Source organism: Simochromis diagramma, unplaced genomic scaffold (assembly GCF_900408965.1).
Source record: "Simochromis diagramma unplaced genomic scaffold, fSimDia1.1 OVJJ01000344.1, whole genome shotgun sequence".
NCBI classification, from domain to species: Eukaryota; Metazoa; Chordata; class Actinopteri; order Cichliformes; family Cichlidae; genus Simochromis; species Simochromis diagramma.
In genome coordinates, this window is record NW_024387375.1 from 14,423,346 (window position 1) to 14,448,409 (window position 25,064).

Here is a 25,064-nt window from a genome sequence, read left to right on the forward strand (position 1 = left end):
ATTTTTTTAACATGGATTTTGGGTGAGTTCGTTTTGAGGGTGGCAAAGTGAATAAGTTGACGTTGTGTCTTTTTTTTTTTGTCCATGGGCTAGAGATGTTAAAACCGATAAGACTTTTCCAAGACTTCGAGGTAATCCGGCTTGGTTTGAAGTTTGGCCCTCAACTCAAGGTAATCACTTTGGGACGGGTCGGGGTAGCAACCTTTTCCCGCTGTGAAAAGCAACGTCTCCTTTAGCCGTGCATCCTGCTGCAAATCAGGGTACTGCATGCCTGGTGGGTGTGCATGCGCCACATGCATGTCCTTTAATTTGGGTACTGTCCCATACAAACAGTCTACAAAACCAACAGTAGGCGTGGGCCTCTGACTGTCAATCACTGTTGGGCAGAGCCCTCCATTCTCATGAAATCCTGCCATGTCAGCCGTGGTGTGGTTGACTGTAACAATGGTGTTGAGCTGAGAGTTGGAGACAGCCAGGGTCCACTCTCTCTCTTTCTCTAATAAGGTTCTGTAGTTACTGTTGCTACTGCTCCCATTGTCTTTCTTCTCAGAAAACTGTATTCTCTCCTCCTCTGCTATCTCCCCTTCTCTAGGTTTATAAATGGGGTTGTTACACATCTGAGTCACAGGATGAGGGATGTAATCATAGACGTGGCCATGAGCATGTGTGTGACTAGCATGGGTGTGTGTGTGCATACTCTGCGTAGGTTTCTCTGGTGTGCCAGTGTTCCCGGAACTGCTTTGCCTTGGTGGGTCCTCAAAAATTCTGCATTGCATTTGGATCCCTGTCAGATCTACCTCAGAACGTTTCCGGAAGGGCAACTTTTTCCGGCGACGAAGAACAAAAGCAAAAAGCCCAGCGGCCACAAACACAGCAGATATGAAGAGGATTAGTAGGCTAAGGATGAGTACAGACAGTGGAACAGCACCTCTCCCACCTGCCACCCCCATGTCAGAGCTCCCTGTGGTGAAGTCATTCCCACCAGGCAGAGCTGGGGATGGGCCTGAAGAATATTTAAGCTCGGGACAGATGACTTCAACCTCAAGTGAACGCAGATCCTTCCCAAAAGCAAACTCTGGTGTCTTACAGATGACATCTCCAACTACAATAACAGAGGAGAGCTTTTCCAACCACTGTTTGAGGGGAATGATATCACAGGAGCAGTCCCAGGGGTTCTGATGGAGATCAATCTGGACAATCGATGTCAGATGCTCCAGTACACCATGCACGGGCAAGGAAAGGAAGTAATTGTTGCGGAGGTTGAGACGTGCAAGGTTGGTTCCAGCAAAGGCATCAGTGGGGAGGGAACGCAACAAGTTGTCATTGAGAAAAACCAGCTGGAGATTTGGCATCAGGGAAAAGGAATGAGGCTGTATTTCACGAATGACATTATACTCAAAGTAAAGATAACTCAACATATGAAGCCCCCGAAACATCCCAGGGGTGAGTCTCTCAATGTCATTCCCATTCAAATATAAACTTTTCAAGTTCGGTAGGTTGATAAAGGCGCCTTCCTGGACATAAGATATCCGATTGTTACCTAAATGCAGTAAATCCAAACTTGAGAAGTTCCAGAAATCAGAACGATAGATCTTCTGTATTAGGTTTCCACTGAGATACAATTTCTTGGCATTGAGGGGCCGTGGAAGAAGCTCTGAGATGTTATGAAAGCTTTTCTCTTTACAGTTTACCGTTAGCCCCAGGTCATTGATATGAAGATTGCAAATACATCCAGCAGGGCAAATTATTGGAATAGGAGGCCTTGTTTGATAACCTGCAATTGGGGGCTGGTTGATGCCTGGGTAGATGCTACGAGGAGTTGGGGGGTTCTTTGTGGGTCGAGGTCGTTTGGTGGGTTTTACAACTCTTTCCTTGTATTCCACAGAAGAGGCTGTGTTGTGAAAGGAGGAGAGCATTGAGGAAGGTTTAGTAGGCCATGTGTTCTCATTGTTGAATGGAATCCTGGGAATTCCCAGCTTGGCCTCTATCTCTGCATCCGAGAGCAAAGGACAGAGCTCACTGCGTTTGATTTCCCTTAAGTCTTTCCCATGTAAGTGGAAAGGATATTCACATGTGATTTCACCCACTAAAGCTGTGTAGGGAATTCTCTCCAGCCATGTTTTTAACTGGACAATTTCACAGACACAGTTCCAGGGGTTCTCCTCTAGCTGGATTTCCATTAAGCTCCTCCCAATATACTCCAGTGTGCCCTTGTATGGCAATGTCTTTAGTCTGTTTCCTCTCAAGTCCAGATGTGTGAGTGACACAGACCTAAAAAGATAATTTGGGAGCACAGGAATCAGATTGTCATTTAATATAAGTACTCTCAATTTGTGAAGGTGTCTGAATGCACCACTTTCAATCCTTTTGATAACATTGTAATCTGCCTGGAGATACTCTAAACTATCCAAGCCCAGGAAAGTGTCATTCCGGAAAACTTCTAGTTTGTTTTCATGCAGGAACAGCCGTTTGAGTATTCCTAAGCCATTGAACGCTCCGGCGTGAATATCTTGCAATGCGTTGTTGCCCAGATTAATGGATATGGCATTGTTAAGGTGGAGGAAGCTGTTAAAGTAAAGCTTCCTCATGGAGTTTCTCTGCAGGTTGAGCTTGAAGGGCCGGCTCCATATCTGGGAGATCTGGCTGATATTTGTAAATCCTTTATTGTCACAGTGGACGTGGAAGATGCCCTCTTTGACCTCACAGTAGCAGGGCTCGAAGCAGGGCTCGTCGATCTCCTCTGAGTCCTCCAGTAGTGGGATCGGTGTGGTCCATCCTAAGGCTATGGTGCTCAGCAAGGTAACCCACAGCATCCTTGCTGACACCAAAGGGATGAAGTCTTGGCTCCAGGGACAGAGCCACTTCACAACACTGCAACAGAAAACAGAGAAGGAGCGGAGGAGGGGCGGGGGCGGGGGAGGGAAGCGGGTGTTGTAATTACACATACAGGTACACGCATGCCCTCAACCAAGAAATGTTTGTGTCAAAAAAGACAGGCAGATGGGATAGAGAGAAGAGAGGAGAGAAGAGGAGGTCACATTAGTTTCAGTAGAATGCAAGGCAAATCTTGAAAATAATACCAATGAATTAGAAAATCATGGAACCCTACTTTCAATTTTGCAATATTGATGAGTATTTAAAAATATGTGTGAGGCATCTTTGTAGGGCTAATATGCTGCACAAACAAATCTCTACATTAAGACAGTTAACTTTACCAAATAGGAGGGAAAAAGTCATTTGTTATGGAGCAAATATGCTGGTAAGCACGCAGTAAATCACCTGAGATATTTTTATCACATTGAATAAAGAAGGTAACCACAGCAGGGTGAGGTTAGTGGTGAGTATAAGCTGCCCCTTCGCAGTATTTATTGCATAACAGGGACATCAATCCCTCTTTCAATAAACTAGAGTCCAGAAAAGCTTGGTGGAAATGGGAGTAGGTGCTTTGAAGGTCTAACGCTGGAAGAGGACGGGATAAGGTGCCCGCTTGGTATCCACAGTGGGGCTAAATACGGATTATTGTGACGCTTTCTTATTTTTAGTCTCCTTAACATTAAATATCAGCACAATTAAATATCACTATTATGACTCAAGCAAATGTGACAGAAGAAATATGTACGCCTGAAAAATACGTAAACAACGCCACTACAGCTTCACGCTAGGCCTGAACTGTCAAATGTAAAAACGTCAGTAACGTGTTGAAATAGGTAAAATAGTTTCGTTAATCCGATCTGCAGAAAACGAGAAATTACAGCCCTTTGCCTGGGGTTAATTCCCTGTATAACTGAAACATTAGTGTCTATTCCAGCATAGTTAAACCTGTATTTTTTTTCCTAAAATGCCCTCAATTGAACTTTTTTTTCAGCTACTGAAAACATTTGAAGACTGGATGTGAATCGGAAAAAGTAAAGCGAAATAACGCAGTGGCCGAATCTGCTGCTCCGAGAAGCTAAGATGTAAGGCGGTATCTTCGTGGATCCAACCGTCGTATGATTAATAAGATCATATATATATATATATATATATATATATATATATATATATATATATATATATTGTAAAATGTCCAGTTGCAAAAACAAAAAAAAATGTTTTGTTATATAAAAATAATAGAGCCAATCATCTAAAAGGAATAATAAAAAAAAACTTATCAAAGATTCTTCCACATCTTTATTGTAATAGGGATAAAGTGTCTCCATCTTTCTCCCTACGAACAAACACACACACACACACACACACACACACACACACACACACACACACACACACACACACAGAACGTCTTGTCTTAAGGCTGTGACTTTTCATACATGCACGCACAGCGCTCTCCGTTCAATCGAAGGCATTAAAAAAATCCAGGGAGATGCCCTACGACTGTCTGTGGGAGTGAAGACGCTGTCCGTGGTGCTGAAATCAAAAGCCCAGCGACAAGGGTAAAAAAACGAAAGAAAAAAAAGACGGAAAATATGTTTTGTAATCCCCAAAAATGATGTGACGGGAAAAAAGTAGGGAAAAAATCCTTCATGCAATTTCCTCGTTGAAAAATTCACTGTTTTCATTCCCAACTCTGTGCATAATCCTCCACGATTTATTGTTTCAACTTCCGTAGTGGGGATCAAAAAAGAGCCGATGCGATGCCAAAAAAGTAGTAATAAAATTTAAAGAAAATTTTAAAAATATGTATATATACTAAACGCCGTTTTATATTCCCTTGGGGTGTATCAGATCGTTTAACATACGTACTTAGTTTAGTAGGATTCCAACTTCACATATCCTCCTGCAGTGTGTCCTGTTGTTGCCCGGTGCGTCCCGCTTAGCGTCCGATGTCCGGCTGTGAGGACGAGAAAGAGAAATGGGGGGGGTGACCGAGGCGTAAGAAAGGAACAGGAGGAAACAGAGAGAGAGAGAGAGAGAGAGAGAGGAGGGCATTGAGGATGGAAAGAGGAAGAGATGCGCATGTGAATGAGCCGGGGATGAGTTAAAAGTACTGCTTATCTTGCGTGGTAATTCCAGTACAACCTGGAAAAGGATTAAACTTGAATTTAAATCATACTAAGTTATGGTGAAATTATTATACTGCACAACTTACAGTCCAAAAAAAAAATAGAGAATATGCCCTCTTCGCGCGCGCGCGCACACACACACACACGAAACCGTTGCTGTCAAGACAGAGCAGAGAGCAGAGCGCTTATTGAAATACATGCCAAGCATAATGCAGTAGGCTTTCGTCGTGACATTGGCAGGAAATTTCCGAATAAAGAACGAACGGCCACTGATCAGTTAACTAGATACCGGTGATCCGTTATCCTCGATATATAAAGAACGCTTGTTGTCCCATTTTGAAGTCTGTGGCTATGCAGACACCGATAAGCACGGCAACACACACATCCATGCACACATCTGCGTAAGGCTCCCCATATGATGCACATGCACATGGAAACAGCCTATAACCACTCACCAATTGCAAAGCATCGGGGAAAGACCACTAGTTTGAATCTTGTTAGATCTCCTTCTCCCCTCCTCTCCTTTTCCCTCTCTCTCTATCTCTCGCCCTCTCTTCTTCTTCTTCTCTCTCGATCTCTCAGTGGCTGAGGCAAAAGAGAGAAGAAATGAAGACGTGATAGGAATGCGATCTCTGCCACTCTCCGGTTACTCTGACTCTCTCCCCTTCTTTCTCCTCTACATTTTTTCCCTCTCAAAGCAGTTTGCTTAAAATGCAAGTCCTCGGCTTGTGTCCGTCCACTTCCCCTTCCACCCCTTTCCCCCCTCCCTCCTTCTCCACAGCCGCCCCCCGGATGCGCGCTCAACAACGGTATAGCTGGGTGCAAGTATTTTCCTCTCGGTTTCAGGACCGCGTTTCTTTCCGGCTCAGCAGTAGAAGGAATCTGTGGATCATATCGACTGTGGCTGGGTCAGCTGCTATCTTTTTTTTTCTTTCCCTTTCTTTTTTTCCTCGGGTATGTTTCCCTGTCGTGCGTCAGAGGAATGAGGGACAGAGCTGGGGAGGTGGATGGGGGTGAGGGGGTGAGAGACGCAGAAAGAGAGAGAGCGATCTGGCGGCGAGAGAAAGAGGAGGAGGGGAGGAAAGCGAGTGATGGGGACGGCTGCTCTATGGTTCTGGATGCTGCCGAGAGGAGAAGAGGAAGGGAAGAGAGGAGAGAGTGGGGAGCGCTCGGGCTTTCGCGGCGGGGACGCGCGTCACGGATAAATAGATAAATAAATAAATAAATAAATGAGTGAGAGTCTGGGAGCGAGAGCCGTGCGGGCTGGGAGAAACTACGAAACCTGTGGATGACAGTCAGGACTCTCTCTCTCTCTCTCCTTATGAGGCTTATCTAATTATAATGACAATGATACTCAGTTCTTTCACTGAGCATATTTATTCGGCGTTAGTTGCGAGAGCAAATTGTGGAGTTAGCAGCCCCTCACCCTGCCAATACCTCCTCTCACTGCTGTGGAGACGCAGAGGGTGGCCACGACTATCTACAGCAGGCGGGGGAGAGAGACAGAGAAGCACAGAAAGCTTCATTTTTCTCATCCACTTGCGTGCCTTCCCCCGCCTCGCCTCCAGCGGGCAACACAAGCCCGTGTTGTGAGCGGCAAACCAAGCCACAGCTCACGAAGACGACTGGGATGCACTTGCAAAGTTCTTGTATCTCTGCAAGGAGGAGGATGGTTGCTGTGGACTGCTGAATTATCGTTACAGTAGCTGTGGTTGCAGCACAAGGCAAAAAAAAAAAAGTTTACGCAATGAAACGTCACTAAAATCAGCGACGATATCGGGTTGCTGGAATCCTTCTCTCATAACACGACTGCTGATTATATTTATGATACATTAAAGTCACTTTAGAGAAAGGATACTTCAAATGTGCGCAGGTATTTTAAAGGCTGTAGCAAGTCTTATTAAAATTATTCAGTAGATCCTCTCCGAGTAAAGCAGGATAAGTTAGCTAAAATTGATAATCATTAAGTCTATTTGTGTAGGCGCAACTGTATTTTTTGTTTTTGTTTTTTTAGTCATTTTTGAAAGTGTCCTGTCATGGTATTAGACAAGCAAACCTCCCCATTTGAAAATCCTGTAGAGATTTACCACGCATGTCATGGTGGATTACTCCAGGATAAACTGAGCTCTGGGGACATTCATGCTTTCTGCACATATGCAATGTTAATAAATAGTGATGTTCATAGCAAAAAATGTTGAATCTTGGAGTGCAGAGAACCTTCCTATTCATATTGTAAATGTGTTTCCCAATTTCTGCACAGTTCAGTGCCTGTCTCACGCCATGTCATATTAAAATAACTGACACCAACACACACTGGTGTCAACAAAGAAAAAAACATCTATCAAGAGTTACTTCTGGAGTTACAGACGTGTTAGTGGGACATGATGGAAATGTTTTGCCTGATGTGTTTTCCCTTGGTTTTCCAGACCAGTCACCATTCTATAACGATAAATAAAATACACACAAGCCTTAGGCAGTGCACACCCATAGACAGACACATATTGGACACACAAAAATAGATAGGAGAATAGAAAAAAGTGAGAGCATCTGGTGGACTGTAAAACTGCCATTCTTCTTCATGAGTAGCCATCATTCACCCTTTCAGACTGTCAGCTACTGTCAGAAAGACTGACATAAGGCCACTACAAACCCTTCATTCATCTCACTGGACATGGATGGCCAGAGTTTTTCACAGTACAGCAGCACTAACATACACTTTGGAGATCAGTGCTAATGAGACTACTAGTTAGAGCTTCCACTTTGAATGTTACAGCAAAACATGGACATTGATATGCTTGGGTTTGACAAGTATCATGTCACAGGAAGGGCAAAAAAGGACAGTAAATAATAAAAATGTAATCTGTATAACACAAAGACATGAGGTCACGATGTCAAGGCTAAGATGAAAAAAAAATGCTCAACAGGTGAGCACTGGAAGTAAACAAGTTCATAAAGCTGTTTTGGGGAATGAGGTAACAGGCAGATAAGTCCATATATTTATCTCCACTATAATCTCTCAAAGTCTCCAAAGACTGGAAGCATCCATCCATTCATCCATCCATCCATCCTCTTCCGCTTATCCTTGTCAGGGTTGTGTGTGTTTGTTCGTGTGTTGGGGGGATAACACTGTTAGTACAACATCTGGCATCAACTGAGGGATTTCTTCAGCCTCAAGTAGCAGTCAGGAAACGAACAGTTGTGCGCAGGTGAGAAAATTGATGACAACTCCAGTTGTACAGATCAGGAGGGCAGGTGCTCCTGGAGGAAACTCGCCCCTGAAACAGACACACATGTGTACACATATACTGAGAAAGGAGGGAGACAGATAGAGAGAAAGAACAGGGAAGAGAAACAACTAGAAAACAGAAAGTTGGCACAGGAAGACCAGGGGACCATGACATACGTTTATGGATGTTGAAGCAACAGTATTGTAGTGCTAAATCATAACTATCAGTTAAGATATGAAAACAAGATTTAAATTTACCAGAAAAAATGCTTTGGTTGAGGTTTTTGTTTCTTTTCCCGGTGTACTGCTATTAAATCTATTTGGTGTATTATAATTCCATTTATTTAAAATTAATTTTTCTCTCAGTTAGAAAGGTATGGTAGGTCTGTTAATGTTTATAAAGGTCAGTGGGTGAGTGCACTGTCAAGCAATGTCATCACTCTAGGGACACTGATCGAGAAAGCAAAAGTATGAGTATGAATTCGGGTAACATTTTAAGGTTATCACTGAATAATAAACTGACCTCACCGACAACATCAATCATCAGAGACAATAAAGAGTATTGTAGTAAACTGCTGCCAATGAATAGACAAAAGGATGCACCCACAACAGCAAAGGGGTGTCTTTATTTCATAAATGCTTAATAATACATGACAGCAATAATAATATGTCAAGTATTTTTTCAGTGCTTTAGCAACTTATAACCAAACATTCCTATCAAAGGGTTGATTAGCAGGACTGCTTAAATAACATGTAAATATGCAAAATATCCATGAAATTAAGATAATGGTTGGGCATTTAAACTGACAGTTTTAAAAGCTAATGGGTTATTGCATTGTTAAAAAAAGAAAAGTTTTAAAAAAAAGTTTTGTGTCCCTCAAAACCTTTCCTTCTTTTTCAGCCTTCAACTTTTGAAACTTTCCATTACCGTTTCTTTGCTTGTCATCAGGGGTTTCAGTGACATACCTCATGTCCTTTGTGAACCACAAGGGATGGTGGAAGGCACAGTCAAATAATTCCCTATCTATCTGTCTGTCTATCTATCTAGCTGTCTCTCCTCATGCCAGTCTCCCTGACTGCTTGGGAGTCAGTGTGTCCAATATGTCACTGGTCTGCCTTTCTCACTGTCCACATACACCACAACTTGGCAGCCTGCCAACCAGACCACCCGCCTGCCAGTCTTTCTACCTGATAGCCTGCTTATTTGGCCAACCTGCTGCATTCTTTCATGTCCGTCTGTCTCCGTGCCGCTATACCCATTTGCCTATGAGCCTGTCAGTGTTACTACATGACTGACAGATTTCCTTTAGGCACCTACAAGTTCTATCTTGTCTTATATTTATACTTACTAACAAGGACAGATTGACAAAAGAAGATGTGGGTAAAAAATGGAGAGGAAAAAAAAAACCCATCTGAGATATATGTGCCACATGATAGCATGATTTAGTTTGATATTTTGTATCATACAATACAAACATACAATGCATTTCTTTATTATTATAATCACCTATAAGAAAATCTAAAATCAGTATGCACAATATTCATTACCATGGAAGTCTGTATATTTTTCTTTTGTTTTCTGTTTGAGTCTGATGTTGGCTGGGAAAAACAGCTTACTTTACACAGAAGTGTTTGTCATTAAGAATATGTCCTATGTTGAAAATATTCTTAGTGACAAACGTTGTTAAACTATTGTGTTCTCTAATGGTATACACTCTTTGTAAGTTTCACATCTATCTATGTACTCTCCGCTGTACTAGAGACACAAAATAGCTGTTGTTCTATATTTTATATCTTTTCACGTGCTCAGTACTTGCAGAAGTACTGCATGCTTTGCACTGAAATTTTTTTATGAAAAGAACAGACATTGTTTAAAGTCCACATGCATGTTATTAATACTTGGAAAGAAAGCTATGTATATATATATATATAGTATAGTACATAGCATTTTAATTTATTCATAGTATAGTATTCACTTCATAGCATTCAATCCCATTGGTGGATAATATTCACAATGCTCTGTATTTTGTTGAATCATCCTGGTTTTCCTGGCATCCCTGCACCAATGCCTCTGGTTGGTAAACTGGGGTTCAAGTCCCCCTTTTTAAGAATGCAATCCAGAAGGGGTGCCTCAACTGAATCACGCTCTTCAACTTCCACGGGAAAGTCTAGGGTGGGGCACAAAAGAGGAAAGTTCACGTGTTAATCAGAAAGAACAATGCTGCTTTCTGGCTGGTTGTGAACCCCTGGGCAATCTGTTTAGACCTCAAGGATACTTGAGGTGATATTTTCCCAGCAAGTCTAAATGTATTTTGTGGACTTGGAGAGGGCATTTCACTGACTCCCTCAGAGTGTCCTGTGGGGGGTGCTCCAGGAGTGCAGTGTATTGCACCCATTGTCAATGGCCATTGTGGGATACAGATTATGTTATTGACCTAGAGGAGCTTTTGGCAGGGGAGAGAGGTCTTTGCATCTCTCATTAGTCTGGTGACTCCTGCAAATGGATGGATGGATGGATGAATGGATGGAAAATTAATACTTTATGCAGTGGCTCACAGATCCATTGAACATAATAAGAGGTCTTGATTGCCTACAGTAAGAGGCTAAAGATATAAGGAGTCTGAAAAAAGGAGTCCACAGCAACATTCTCTTTCAAAGTCTTGTAGTTCAATGCCTGGCCTTGTTTGAAATTTGAGTGTGAGAACGGGTGAGGGTGAGAATGTGCCCTGACCTAGGTTTTAAGAAACAGTGGCTGGGGAGATCTTTGACTTTAAAAACAACAAAGAAAAAATCCTTTGAAAAGATCCATTAATGTTTATATTGAATTTGAAATATTCAGAACCACAGAACATTGTTTCTTTTTTCAATATTCTTTGGCAGTCCACATAAAATTCTTCGTGGAAATCAAGCTAAACTCCATGTAGATCTTTTTATATCAGGTATTATAAGTTTCTGTTGTAAAGTGGACTCTCACAGGATTAGACACTGCAAATATACAGGGCCAGAGAAGAAGTTAAATGTCACATTGGGGTTTGCTTCAATGAATTCTTTCTAAGTTTATGAACTCTCTCCCTCTCTCTTTGTGTGCTTGTGTGTGCTGGCCACCGAGCAGCACTTTAATGTGGTCACATCTGAGTGATTGGCCCAACAGTGCGGATGAAGTTCAGGACAAAAGAGCATCCAAATATAAAACAGATGTCGACATTTTATTCTCTCACACACAATCTGAGTGAAACAGAGCAAGTGTAGGTGTCATTGTCTGGCGAGAACATTACAGCTTTGTAACATCTTTATAGCACTCTTACTGTAAAACGTAGTACGAATATTGTCACTGTTACTGAAACGTCTGACAGCATTACAGGAAACCAGTAGCCTGCCTGTGGTAATGCAAAGTTTATTGTAAAGTGCTTACATAATTAGATAATGAATAATGATTTAACTGGACACTGTTTTGTCTGCCCTTGTCACTACATTTCACGAGTCTATGCTTCTGCTTCTTCCACGTTTCTAGATATAGAAAACCACACATACAGTATTCTACACTACAGAGTGTACATGTAACATTTTCAACTTATAAAGTGGCTGAAAACAGAGGCAAACTGGCAGGCTGTTAATGGAGAAGGTACTTAACTGTATCACTGAAAACAATCAATCATGCCACACAGTCGCCAAATAATTCCAATAGGCTAACAAAAACCTAACAGAACCAGAACTAACCAAAGGCAGATTGCCAGCAGGGGAAAATGCATGAATGCCAGAATAAAGAGACAATGACCTGAGAAAGATTGATGCCTGAATCCCACCAGGGGTGTTTACGTCAATTTCTGTCTTAAATGTGGCTGTCAGCACGGTTAGTGCTCATTCAAGCCCGTGCTTGTGATTCCACAGAAGAAACCCTCTGCTCTGTGTCTCTAAAATACACGTTAAGTGAATGCATTATCATCCCAGGGCATGATACAATATTTTTTTCTTTTTTGTGAGATGTCACTTGTGTGTCCTTGTTACACTCAAGATGTTTGCTGGATTCAGTGGTTTGACTTGCTGGCCAAAGCAACACTGGTGGTGCCATTTTAGAGGCTTACGAGTCTGCAAAGTCTTAAAAAAAAGGTGGGTAGGGATTGGTGGCATAAATGACATGTTTGCCAGGAGATTAAGTTTCATGAGTAAACTGAAAAGGTACTTTGGCAAAATGGTATTAAGAGAAATCCAAGAAATAAAAAGAGACTGGCCATATCTTTTGACAGAAGCAACTGGACAGACCAGATGAAGAGGGCACAGAACAGTTTCACAATAAAATAACAAACACTCCAATTTTAAAAGTCTCTACCTCTGTCTTAAGAGTAAAAAAAGAAAAGAAAGAAAAAGCTGATCTTTAAAATATAACAGAAAGAAGATATCAAAGCCCTGTTTACTGAAGACTGTGTCCTCACTTCATGTCATGTCATGTCAGAAGCCACAAATCAACACAGAGATCACGATGGTGCATAAAAGGCAGGCTTATGTAAATTCGATTTCCATTTCACAACCAGGGGTGGTGTGTGTCACCCTGATGCTCAGTTCCTCTACCAGAGGCATGGGAGTTGGAGGCTTCCGTGCATCTTCTCATGCTCCTTGTTTTGGATGTTACTGTCAGCTGAGATTGTCAAAGCTGTCACAACAGCCCTCTTCTGCTCCTTGTCAACCACTATTGTGTCTGGTTTGGTAGTCAACAGCTGCTTGTCATACTAGCTTCACATTAGCTTCAGTCAGTCTTAACTCCTAGTTCTCAAGTCCTTGAGACCAAGTCTTTCTTCCAAGCACTTTGCTCTGCAATGTGAGGCTTTTCTATTGTGTGCCTTTCTCTTGTTCTGTATATATTCCTATTGATTGTATATATTTCTCCCATTTGTTATTTATTTCTGCTGTCTTACAATTTATATTTTTTTCCTGCACAGTTGCCGTGGGGGTTTGACCCCCCTACTTTAGCTTTTAGCAGTGGCTCATGGTGAAAATAGCCCTTCATTTTACCTGAATCACCGAATCTCTCCCTTCCTAATTATATCCCGCCATCTATTGTTCACTTCTTCACAGCTGGCGCTAGCAGCAGGAGCCTCTTGTGACTGTGAGTCATGGTTACTAGTTGTTGCTGGTACTACTGCTTATGGTGCAGCAGCTCCAACATCTAACATGTTGATTAATTTGGCACATTTTGCTGCATTTATTTTTACTTTCTTTGTATTGTTTTCTCTCAGCTGTTCAGCTCCACCTTCTCACCACTTCTTCCACACTAAACTTTTTTTCTACAAGCTCCATGAGAGAACAGCAAAAATAGGGAAGGTACCGGTTGAATTAAGAGATGTGATTGGCCAATCCAGTGTCAGTAACGGAAGTAAATGAATCCGCTGACATTAATGCTTGTACAGCAGGTGAGGATTGGCCCTTTGGGCTGGTCCATAAGCCCAAAGGTGGGTCGGCCCACCAGCAAAATGCCCAGTATGCCAGATTACATGTCTAATCCAGCCCTGGTATAATATCTTGTCAGGCCAACCTGTCTTCTGTCTAAAGTATTGTCTGAAATTAAGCTTATATAACCCACATTATCAGTATTGTCTTTGTGCACACTGTAATCTTCTACTTTTGAATTTTTATCTGTCCATTGTACCATTAGAGTAAAAAAAAAAAAACCTGGTGGTCATTTAATGATGTTGGGGATTCCCAAAAAGTTGTCTCTTTACATCTGGACGCAACGTTTTCAGTGTGAGTGTCACGGTCGGACGGTCCTCCCCGGACGACCTGCTTGTTTATTTGTGATGTGTGTGCGCCTTCCTCTCTTTCTCTCTCCCTCCCTATTCTGCGGGTTGGGCTATGCCTAGGAGCGGCATCTCCGAGAGAGTGAGAAAGGCCGACCTCTGACCCGGAAGTGTAATCTTCAGCTCCAGCTGCCGCTAATCATTCCTCACTAAACAGAGGTATTTAACGGTGTGTCCAGACGGCAGTCGACGCTGGATTGTACTCGGAGCTCGGTAGGTAAGTGTGCTCGTGATCTTGTAACCCGCATAGCAAGGCAAGCCTTCTTATCCGCTGTTGTGTTTGCTCGTCTCTCAGTTGGAGAAGTACGGGACGGAGGAGTGGAGAAAAAGGATTCACTGGTGTTTTCGGGAGAAGGAATTCACACGGAAGGAGTGCACACCGACCATGAAGATCTAAGGCAGTTCTGGAGGCACAAGGAGATTCAACCTTTTACAAGTCAGATACATAATTCACATTAACGTCAGTTCCATTACCGTCGGTTGATGAAGAATCCTTGACACACATATACTTTAGAAATTATGAGCTTCATCATTATAAGAACACATATGTTCAAACCATTACAAAAAAGCAAAACCGTTAATGTAAAAAAATATTGTATATTCAATCATTTAAATAGTAAATACTAAAAAAAGCTTTGATGAAAAGAATAGAATCGAGTAAAATAGAATTCCTTTGTCATTGTTCAGGCAGAAACAGGCAGGATACTTATGGTGTGTTTTGTTTTTTTTTTATTTTTTATTCTCCCTGCAGTGTGTTCACATATGAACTTGCAGTGCAACCCCAAAGATCCACAATCTGTCAAAAGAGTCAAGTGCCCACCACCATTCAGTCACAATGGTGTTGCATGCAAGGGGCCATGAGAAACCTTATAAACAGTACATCTGCATAATGACTGAAACTAGGACCACTGAATGAACAGTGGACCGTGAGATCAGTTTCTTGATCATTAATATGCAAATTGTCATGACCACTGATCAACAACCACTGATCAAAGACTCTCACTTCCATTGATCTATGGCCATGGGTAGCATTCACAGAGAGCTCAGGAATTATTGCAGTCACAGCATTGAAAGATGGGGAAAGATGTACCCTTAGGCCCCTCCTTGATTCAGAGATGGTCTTTCCCTTTTCACGTAAATAGTCTCCTTAACTTCCCACTAAATCCAGCATTCCTCCCTGTCCAGGATGTATACATCCTCATCATTGAAAGAGTGTCCACTGGCCTGTAGGTGTAAATAGACTGCGGAGTCCTGGCCTGACGAGTTAGCTCTTCTGTGTTGCCCATCCACTTAGCCAGGAGCTGTTTGGTTTCCCTGACGTATAACTCAAGACAATCCTACTGGCACTTAGCAGCATACACTATATTACTCTGTGCCAGGGGACCTGATCCTTGGGGTGGACCAAATTTTGGGAGAACATATTTTGGGGTTTGAAAGCAACAGAGATGTTGTGTTTAAAGGAAATGCATCTCAGCTGTTACCGTACTCTTGACATATAAGCAATCACTACAGGTTTTCACTTAGGCAGCATTTGTCCTTCTTCTCTCCTGGAGCTTTCTTTAGGTGCCTTCCCAGCTTTGACAAATGGGATAATCACATTTTGTCATGGACCCGGCTCTGGGGACTCGGGGTCCGTGGGCAGTGGGGACTATGACTGTTGTTGTTATTGTTGTTATTATTATTATTATTTGGTGTGTTGTCTGCACTGCCCCTGTGCACATCTGTATGTAGGCAGGTATGTGTGTGTATTGCCTTTCTGCTGTGGCCAAGTTACAGGCACCTTCAGCCCTGGGGGCGTGGCCTAACTTGAGGGCTGGCCACACCCGAAGTCCTGGCCGCACACCTGTTCCTCATCTGGGCTCGTCGGGGGAGCTATTTAGATGAGCGATGGAGCTTCCACTGACGCTGGATTATTGCGTTTGACTACACGTCAGCCTTCAAGCAAGTCAAGTGTGAGTGTATGCCTGCTGGGATAAGTTGTAACGGCTGCCTCTATTGTTTTCCCCTCAGGAGTGTGGGACGAGAAGGAGCAGTGAGCACGGGGAGTGCAGGGACACTGGGGCAGAGAGCACTACACGGGGACTTTTGGGAAGAAGACACTACACGGGAGTCTGGGAAACTGGGGATTTATTGTTGTTTACTTCACCACCTTGTAAATAAACACTGTTGCACTGAAGAGTCTGGCGTTTGGGTCCTATTTCCCCATCTCCCCACGGTCTGCCAGCCAGACCGTGACACATTTACTCATAGCCTTCTTGATGTGATGTTCTTCTGCTTCCCTCGATGCTCTGTCTGTGGGGCTGTTGTTCGCTCTGTGTTGTAGCATCCTGATGACACACCGTTTGTGCTCCAGTGGATGATAAAGTCAAACCTTAAATACCGATCCAAATGTGTTGTTTGAAAGTTGTTGTGGAAGTTTTCCATTAAATAAAGCCTGCAGACAAGCGGTGAGTGGTAGCTAACAGTCTTTAATCAAAACACAAAGAACAGAAAAACCCAGCTTGGTGGAGAGCCTGTATGATTGCGGGGCAGACAGTCAGCAGAGTCTCCCTGAGCCTAGCATGGCTCTCAGTTAAATACCTTCTTCAGGAACAAAAGGCAGTACACAGCTGTTTCACACCTTAAGCTTCACATTCCCTCTGTGGAATTGTCTGCTTCCCCCAACTTCCTTACCAGACCCCCACTATCTGTTTAACTGTATGAGTGTGAGACATGCTAAAATCCAGTGGCACCAAGGCATTATACAATAAAATAATGTGATTAATACATAAATAAAAGAAATTCCTATACACAGTACACATCACTTTTTAAATGCCCCCCATTACTGATGGAAAATTCCCAGTCCAAGAAGGCTAAACTGTTAATTTTCATATTCTCTCTGGTGAACTTGATGTGTTGGTTCACCACGTTGACGTGATCAGTGAATTTTGGTACGTCCTGAGATTGGATTTTCATCCCTGAACCAATCACTTGGTGGTGTTCCTGGGTAGGATAACACAGCCCTCTTTTTCACTTCTTCCATGGCCACAATGGGTGAAAATGGGGAACCCATAACACTGTTAGGGTACCTGGGTTGTCGACTCAGTGTTGTTGTGTTTATGGGTTTTTAGTCTTTTTTTCTTTATTCATGATGTTTTTTTCTGTGTGACTTGTTCCTAGTTTAGTTATCTGTACCCTCTGGTCATGTTGGTAGGTCAAGTCTTGCCCACGTATAGACTTGTCTATATTTACTCCCTTGATCCCCAGTCATGTCTCTGTCCCTCCCGCTGTTGCCTGTACCTAGTCAGTCTGCATCTCAGTGTTTGCGTTCCCTGTAGTTCTTAAGGATAGTCTCCTTTCAGTGTGCGTTATGTTCTGTTTTGCTTCTCCACCGTCTCATCTGTCTGATTTGTTACCAGCCGTGTTTCCCAGGTGTTTTCTCTTTGCCCCGTTTCACTCTTGAATTTAGTGTCTACATTTCCCTCTGTTCAGCATCGCGTTCTCCCTCATTTCCCGCTGTGTGTGTTCTGCCTGCCTGCCTGTTTAGTTCACATATTTTCCAGTTTGTTTTGTTATCCTGGATTCCAGCAATAAAGCTGAGGTTTGAGTTTAGTTCTGCCTTTGAGTCTGCATTTTGGGTCCTCCATTCCTGCCTGCCGCACACAGCTTATGACAGGCACACCCATGTTTCTGCCTGTAGGTCTGACCCTTGTATGTGAAATAGGTGGAAGGAAGACACAGTTCCAAGAGCAAACACACTTGGTCAGTGAAGTGAAGAGAAATGTAACATCATACAAGACCATTGTTTCATCTGTCTCAATAATGCCATCTCTCAGCTTCTCAACAAAATCCAGTGGTGTTCTGGATATGGTGTTTAGAGCTGCCTACCATCTTTGAGATGTTATAGGTGACCAAGTTGATCATTCAGACAAATGATCTTAAAGGTAAACCAAGTTTATTTATCTTTGGTAAACGATACTGACTTGGTGTAGCTTCCACTGGGTATAGCCTGTCGTATGAGGTCCAGTCAATACCATTGTCTTGTTGTAACTGCTTAAGACAATCTATCACCCTCTTCCTGTAACCACTTCCTGGGTCTTATTTCAAGTATTTTTGTCACTGAGCAGTGACAAAATATTCTCATGACAGTCTTTCTGTTTTTGCAAAACCGTGCACCTACCCTTGTCTGCCTCTGGCCTCACAGCCCATTTTTTTGTAAGTGGTGGTAGTTTCAGTCAATATGTATATGTACTGTTTATAAGGTTGGGGAAACCTGCAGTCACCTGAGACTGAAGAAGTCACTTGGATGAGTAACAAAACATTTCTCCCACTCAAAATGCAACATCCAGATTAACTTATTCAACTTAATCAACTTTTTGGGATATCAGAGAAAACAAAGAACAAATAATAAATTAAGAATCCCACAGTATAAGACCAATGAAGACCAGTTAAAATGGTTTACTCCATGCAGCATGTGTGAAGTAGCCTGGCCTAAGCACATCAGCAGAGCAGCATAAGTCACCACAGCTTGAATGAGGCCACATAGGCTAAGCAGCCTAGACAAAACCACACAGGCAAAAGAGCAGTCTGGCCTGGAAATCTAAAAAGTCCAATATGGCAGGCATTCTGGAGCAAGTATGTTCTGCAATTTAATGCCCAGGTTCCTTTATGCAGTGTTGTTTACATTGCATTATCTTGTAAAGCTAACTTAACGCATCACTGTGTGGAAAGAAGGCATGAGCAGTTTTCTGATTCAGCTAACAAAAGTTGGTCAGGTTGCTTAACAATAAGCAAATAAACAGAATTTCAAGAACAAATTTTATTTATAAGAACATGTACCACAACCACTATTTTCCATTTCCTAGCATTTGTGCTAAATGACTTTTTGAGCGCATGGCCAGATGGTGCCCTCTCCAAAAGCGTGTGTTGTGGCACACATTGTTGCTCTACCTCTGCCTCTTTCTCTCTCTCTCTCTCTCTCTCTCTGTGTGCGTCTGTCTTAGAAACACACAGCCACAAACACACAAACATAGAGTCCAGGAGGCTACCATACCATCCACTATCCCATCTCATTCTACTGGCTATAGCCTCAAACTGTCGAAGCAAAAATACCCACATGTCTGCTGAGAGACCCAATTCTCGCACGCTGCTCTCCCAGGGGAACCACAGAGAGAGAGAGAGAGAGAACGAGGGAAAAGACCAATGGTTTTACTTTAGCCTGGTAAGCATAAATCATAGCACAACCATCTCATTGATGGAAAATCCAAACTAAACTTTAGTTTATGAAAAGGAAAACAGTAAATCAAAAACTTTTTGCAGCCTTTTGATAATTGGCATTGGAATTCATTAGAGCTCATTTTTGACTGAATCTTGGCTTTCATTTTCCATTAGGTTTTCATTAGTCTTGAATGCTATTCCCCAGATTTATGCATCTTTGATAGAAGTCAAGGCACAACAAAGAGCAAAACACAGTCAAATATTCAAAATTATATGTATGTAAGCTATTACCATTGAGTAACTGACCTTGGGTGCTCCAGACAGCTTTAGAAATTCTCCCTAAACAACGATTTACAGATTTTACATTCCCACATTGTGCCATTAATGGCACTGAAAAAATACTGAGTTAGGTGTCCCATATGGAAAAGAAATAGAAAAAACTTATAAAAGACTTGCATAAGATGTGGCCTACTTCATATAGTGAATCATATAAGGCTTATATGATTTACTCATGAAAGTGGCCACTTTCTCATTACTTTCATATATTGTTTTAGTAAGTATCCAAAACATACAAGTTATTTTCAAGCTTTACTCTTCCCTCCATAACTGATGTATCTAATCTTATTAAAAAATCTAAGTCATCCACCTGTCAACTTGACCCTCTCCCCACTGTGTTAGTTAAAGCCTATCTTCCCTCGTTAGCACCTCTCATAACCAATATTATTCATTCCTCCCTTAACCCTTTAAGACCTACCATAGAACCAAGTCCGCCAGAGCTTATATTATATTTTTACATGCTGTGGAGCCATTTTTGGGAGCATTTCAAGTTGCTATACATCAATACAACCATTATAGCCCAGATTTTAATAATATGTATTCATTAAGTGCATAGTAATTACATAAATTGCAAAAAAGTGCAATAAACTACAAAAAAAAAATTGAAAATCGTTTTTGATTTTTTAACATATATTTGTAGTTAGAGAAATTTAAGAGGCTTATCCCTCAAAACTGTAAATACAAAAAAGTTGCACAAAATAGTTTCCCACCACAGGAAATTTATTTTGAGTGTCTTCATAGTTTTATTTTTGAAATACACCAATTTTTATACACTGCAGGAAAAACGAAAATAATTATACTGCAAATTTGCAAAAAAGCAGCATATGCATCAAAATAAACTATTTCCAGCAGTGCAATATGAGTCCTAAGCATCCCAGAAACGACACAGAAAGTCATAAAGTCAAAGATAACTTTTAAAAAGACCAGTATAGGCCCTGAGGCCCTGATCGCAAAAAAGACTACATTTCCGCGAAAATGACGTCACTTCCGGTTTCGGGCAGGTAATGGCGGAAATGCAAAAGTTCGCGCTGACGTCTATTCCAACGTAGGAAGTGTTACAAACAGCTGATCGGATCGGTAAAGCGTGTTTCTGGAATATTATGTTTTTGTTCCTGCAAGCGCTTTTTATGCAGTTTTTGCAAAGCTTTATATGTTGAAGGAAACCGTGACCTAGGACAAGCTGATGGCATAAGATGTAAGTACAACTCCTCCGGTTTCATATGCAAAAAAAATTTTTGTGCTAGCTTACGTGGTTGCAGTGCTACTGGGATTTAAAAATAGTTACGCATAACAGAGCGTTCCCGCTCCGATCGGCTCTAAAGGGTTAACACTGGAATCGTTCCTTCATCTCTGAAAAATACTTCTGTTATTCCAATTCTCAAAAAGCCTGGTGCAGACCCCAAAAACTTTGATAATCTTCGCCCTATATCAAATCTCCCCTTTATTTCAAAAATTCTTGAAAAAGTTGTCGCCTCCCCGCTTCATTTACATCTCAATTACCATAATCTCCATGAACAATTTCAATCTGGTTTCCGCCCCAATCATAGCACAGAAACTGCTCTGTTAAGGATTACCAATGACCTTCTGATGGCAGCTGATTCTGGTCTCCTATCCATCCTCATCCTTCTTGATCTTAGTGCGGTGATTGATACCATTTCTCACAATATCCTCCTGAACCGGTTAGCATCCATTGGCATTAGTCATACCCCCCTTGCCTGGTTCACCTCCTATCTCTCAGACCGCACTCAGTTTATCCAATTTAAATCCCAGTCTTCAAGTCTCTATCCTGTTTCTGCTGGTGTGCCCCAGGGTTCAGTATTAGGGCCTCTTTTATTCATTATTTATATGCTCCGTCTTGGTCATATATACCGAAAATATAATATAAATTTTCACTGTTATGCCGATGACACCCAGCTCTACATTTCTTCTAAAACCAATTCATCCCTCCCACCTACCTCCCTCTCTAACTGTCTTATTGAGATTAGATCCTGGTTCTCCTCCAATTTTCTCAAACTTAAAAGTAATAAAACTGAAGTTTTATTTGTTGGTACACCATCTATCTTAACCAAATCCCACAGTTTTTCCATTAACATTGAAGATTCTCCTACCCTTCCCTCCCCTCAGGTCAAGAGTTTGGGTGTCCTACTTGATAATACTCTTTCATTCCAGTCTCACATTAATTACATAACCCAGTCTGCATACTTCCACTTATGTAATGTTAACCGACTCCGTCCCTTCCTTACCCCCCATGCTGCTGCCATCCTTGTCCATAGTCTTATTACGTCCCGTATTGATTACTGCAATTCCCTCCTATTTGGTCTCCCTAAGAGGTCCCTTCATAAACTCCAACTTCTTCAAAATTCTGCAGCTCGGATCATAACCCGTACTCCGTTAAGAGCTCATATTACCCCAGTTCTTCAGCAGCTTCACTGGTTGCCCATAGAAGCCAGGATAAATTTTAAAATCTTACTTCTTACATACAAGTGTCTCCATAAATCTGCTCCTTCATATTTGTGTGACCTGCTCCATATCACCACTGTTTCCCGCCCTCTCAGATCATCACTAGTGATGTGCGATACCACTGATTTCCTTTCCGATCCGATACCAAGTAAAATTCAGAGTGGTATCGACGATACTGATCCGATACCGATACTCTGTACAAAAACTTAATGTTTCATTGTATTTCATAATACAATATATAATTGTATTATGTAATCGTAATAATATAGCTTCATAATGATTACAGGACATCAGACTACTGTTCATATTGCTTAATAATGTAGAATTATCATGTAGAAATAAAAAAAACTGAAGTTTTGCGCTATTTGAGCATGTTGCCTGCGTGCAGCACTAAAGGACTCTGCGAGAGACGTCTGTCTCCCCTAGCAGCACCTGTCCCTCTCCTCCTCTTCAGTTTGCCTCAACATAAGCTCATCATATTCTGTGATATGATTTGCTCTGAGGTGTTTGACTAGGTTAGTGGTGTTGCCACAACACCTCACTGTCTTGCCACATGTATCGCAAATCACGTCTCGGCTGTTTGTGGAGGTAAAATACGTCCACACATGACTCCGTTCACGCTCAGCCATTGTTGTGAGTGTGCACGCCAAGGGCTGACACATTTATACAGCCGTATTTCACATATGACTGTGAAAGGCGTAAGAGGAACGATCCCAATGATATAGTTTCTTTCCACGGTGTTCCTGTTAATGAAAAACTACAAATTTACCCCAAAGTACTAAAATATCAATATTTTAATATGAGAATCGTTCTAGAACATAAATTACTGGTATCAGTTTTCAGTTTTGTCATATGCAAGTTAGCACAGGGTCAACATTGCAATGAAATGTGTTTGACGAGCAGCATGGTACAGTAAAATAAAATAAAATAAAATAAATAGAAAAATAGTAAAGAGCAAAATATTAGAGAGACGTGGTAAAAGACAAAAGATGACTAAATATATATGTATCTATAAATATACTTATATGTACACTAGTGATTAAATAAGAAAATCTTGAAAAGAAATATGACGGGGGGGCAGATGGGATATTGCACAGAAATGAGCAGCAGAAAATTACAGTATTGCACTTTTTAAAGTATCGGAAGAATCGATATTTCAATATCGATCCGCACACCACTAATCATCATCTGCTATTCATCTTACTGTTCCGTCCTCACGCCTTATTAATATGGGGAACAGAGCTTTCAGTCGCTCTGCTCACCGGCTCTGGAAATCTCTACCTCCAGCCATGAGAAATATTGACTCCCTTACCGTATTTAAGACACAGGTCAAAACACATCTGTTTAAACTGGTTTATTCGCTTTAGTGCTGATTTCATCTGTTGTCAAGCTCTGTTTTGCAATTTTAACCTATTTTATGTATTTTATGAGTATTGTTCCTTTTATTAATTTTGTTCTTTGTAAGGTGACCTTGGGTTTCTGAAAGGCGACCTCAAAATAAAATGCATTATTATTATTTTTATTATTATTAAGTTTCATTTATATAATTTTTCAAGCGATCTTACATCTGTTTTCACTCTTGTATGCTTTTCATACAAGTTTCACACAAGACAGATACAAACTTTATAAGATTTATATATATCTTTTCCATATGGGGTAGATTAACCTAAATATGAAGGCAGGTGAGTTGTTAACATAGTCTACCAAAAAAAATTTGTATATTGAGTATCATCTGGTGCTCACAGAAAAAATGTCTACTTGTTATTAACTGCCAGTTAATAACAAATAGCTCTGGTAAGCTATGAAGCTTCACCGCTTGATGGATTGTCGGAGCATTACGGCTACCGTAGTCAGGAGCCTCGCGGAGTAATCCAGGTCCAAACTCTGCTTCAGGTCCCAAAGTCAAACAAACACAGCGGCATCACTGAGAATTAAAAACTGTTTACATTCTTTCATCTTTAATAAAATGATCAGCGTTGCTGCTTTACTAGGTGTAACAATTAAGTTTAACATCCAGGCATCCATGAAAACAGAATTTATTAAATTAAACAGAGTTAGAAGTTAGGAGAACGCTAGTTTCCACTTAAACATGATATACCATGTTCTGACTGAGAGATTTCTGGAAAAAATTAAAACGTACAGCTCTGCTATCACTTCCAAAATAAATGAAGACAGAAAACTAAACAGCAGTGACTTTTGTAGGGTTACTGAAGTTGGACTAGCTGGTATATAATGATGTGCTGCGTGATCGCTAGCGACACAGCTATGTTAGCATAACATAAACACAGTGAATGATAATGTTTCTCCACTTAAAATTAAATAAAATTTAACGGGAGGGTTCTCGTTGGTTATTGACAAATGCAATCGCATGGCAGGATGCTGTAAACGGACCAAACTTCAGTCGGGAGAATGACTGAGATAATCCATCCACAATATGAGGTTAGTCATTAATATACTGTAACAACATGGGAATAGAGCAGCTGCGAGAGAATTCAACATTAATGAATCAATGGTACAGAAGTGGAGGAAGCAAGAAGTTGAGTAAAGTTTGACTCATCTGGCTATTTTGTTTCGCTTAATGCGCCATATAATCCGGTACACCTTATGTATGAAAACAGACCCGTTCATCGACGGTGTGCTTTATAATCCAGCGCGCCTTATGGTCCGAAAAATACGGTAGTGATTAAACTGGGCTAAATCCGAGAAAATCAGGGCTGGAGCCAGCATTTTGTGTTGTCATGAAGTCAGAGATTGAAATTTTTTATTTTCTTCTCGACTAAATTTGACACATTTAAACACAGGGACCATTTAAGAGGAAAGCACTGCCATTTCTCATTGTTTAGCCCCTTATAACTGTCTCTGTGACACATTTTGCCTTGCATCCCAGTTTTTGGCATAGGGAATGAACCCAGAACCAAGAAGAACTGGGTCATGACTCTGACATCTATGACAAGATTAGTTTCGGGTTTGGCCAGTTTTTGTTTGACTGACATGGTGAGGCACCACTGACACAGATATAAGGTGTGAAAGCTTTAAACAGTATTAACCAAATCA

General features: G+C 41.4%; 1 protein-coding gene and 3 long non-coding RNA genes across 5 annotated transcripts in view; 2 read left to right on the top strand and 2 right to left on the bottom strand.

Moving 5' to 3' along the window:
- On the bottom strand, positions 1–6,181 carry slitrk3a (SLIT and NTRK-like family, member 3a). 2 transcript variants are annotated; one of them, XM_040009150.1, is made up of 3 exons: positions 5,459–6,181; positions 4,744–4,831; positions 1–2,871 (listed from the first exon to the last, which is right to left on the bottom strand). In XM_040009150.1, the coding sequence occupies exon 3, from the start codon at positions 2,811–2,813 to the stop codon at positions 99–101; it is 2,715 nt and encodes a 904-aa protein (XP_039865084.1). In that variant the 5' UTR covers positions 2,814–2,871; positions 4,744–4,831; positions 5,459–6,181; the 3' UTR covers positions 1–98. The 2 variants fall into 2 exon arrangements, with proteins under 2 accessions (XP_039865084.1, XP_039865085.1); XM_040009151.1 differs by having other exon boundaries at positions 4,744–5,159.
- On the top strand, positions 4,083–23,931 carry LOC120719722. The gene is made up of 3 exons (XR_005692742.1): positions 4,083–4,095; positions 7,742–7,748; positions 23,800–23,931. It is a non-coding gene; the product is annotated as an uncharacterized LOC120719722 (long non-coding RNA).
- LOC120719721 lies at positions 12,977–16,192 on the top strand. The gene is made up of 2 exons (XR_005692741.1): positions 12,977–14,231; positions 14,314–16,192. It is a non-coding gene; the product is annotated as an uncharacterized LOC120719721 (long non-coding RNA).
- LOC120719723 overlaps positions 17,921–25,064 on the bottom strand; it is a 22,508-nt gene continuing 15,364 nt past the window's right edge. The window contains exon 3 of the long non-coding RNA XR_005692743.1: positions 17,921–18,189. This is a non-coding gene — a long non-coding RNA (uncharacterized LOC120719723). The remainder of the gene's footprint in view (positions 18,190–25,064) is intronic.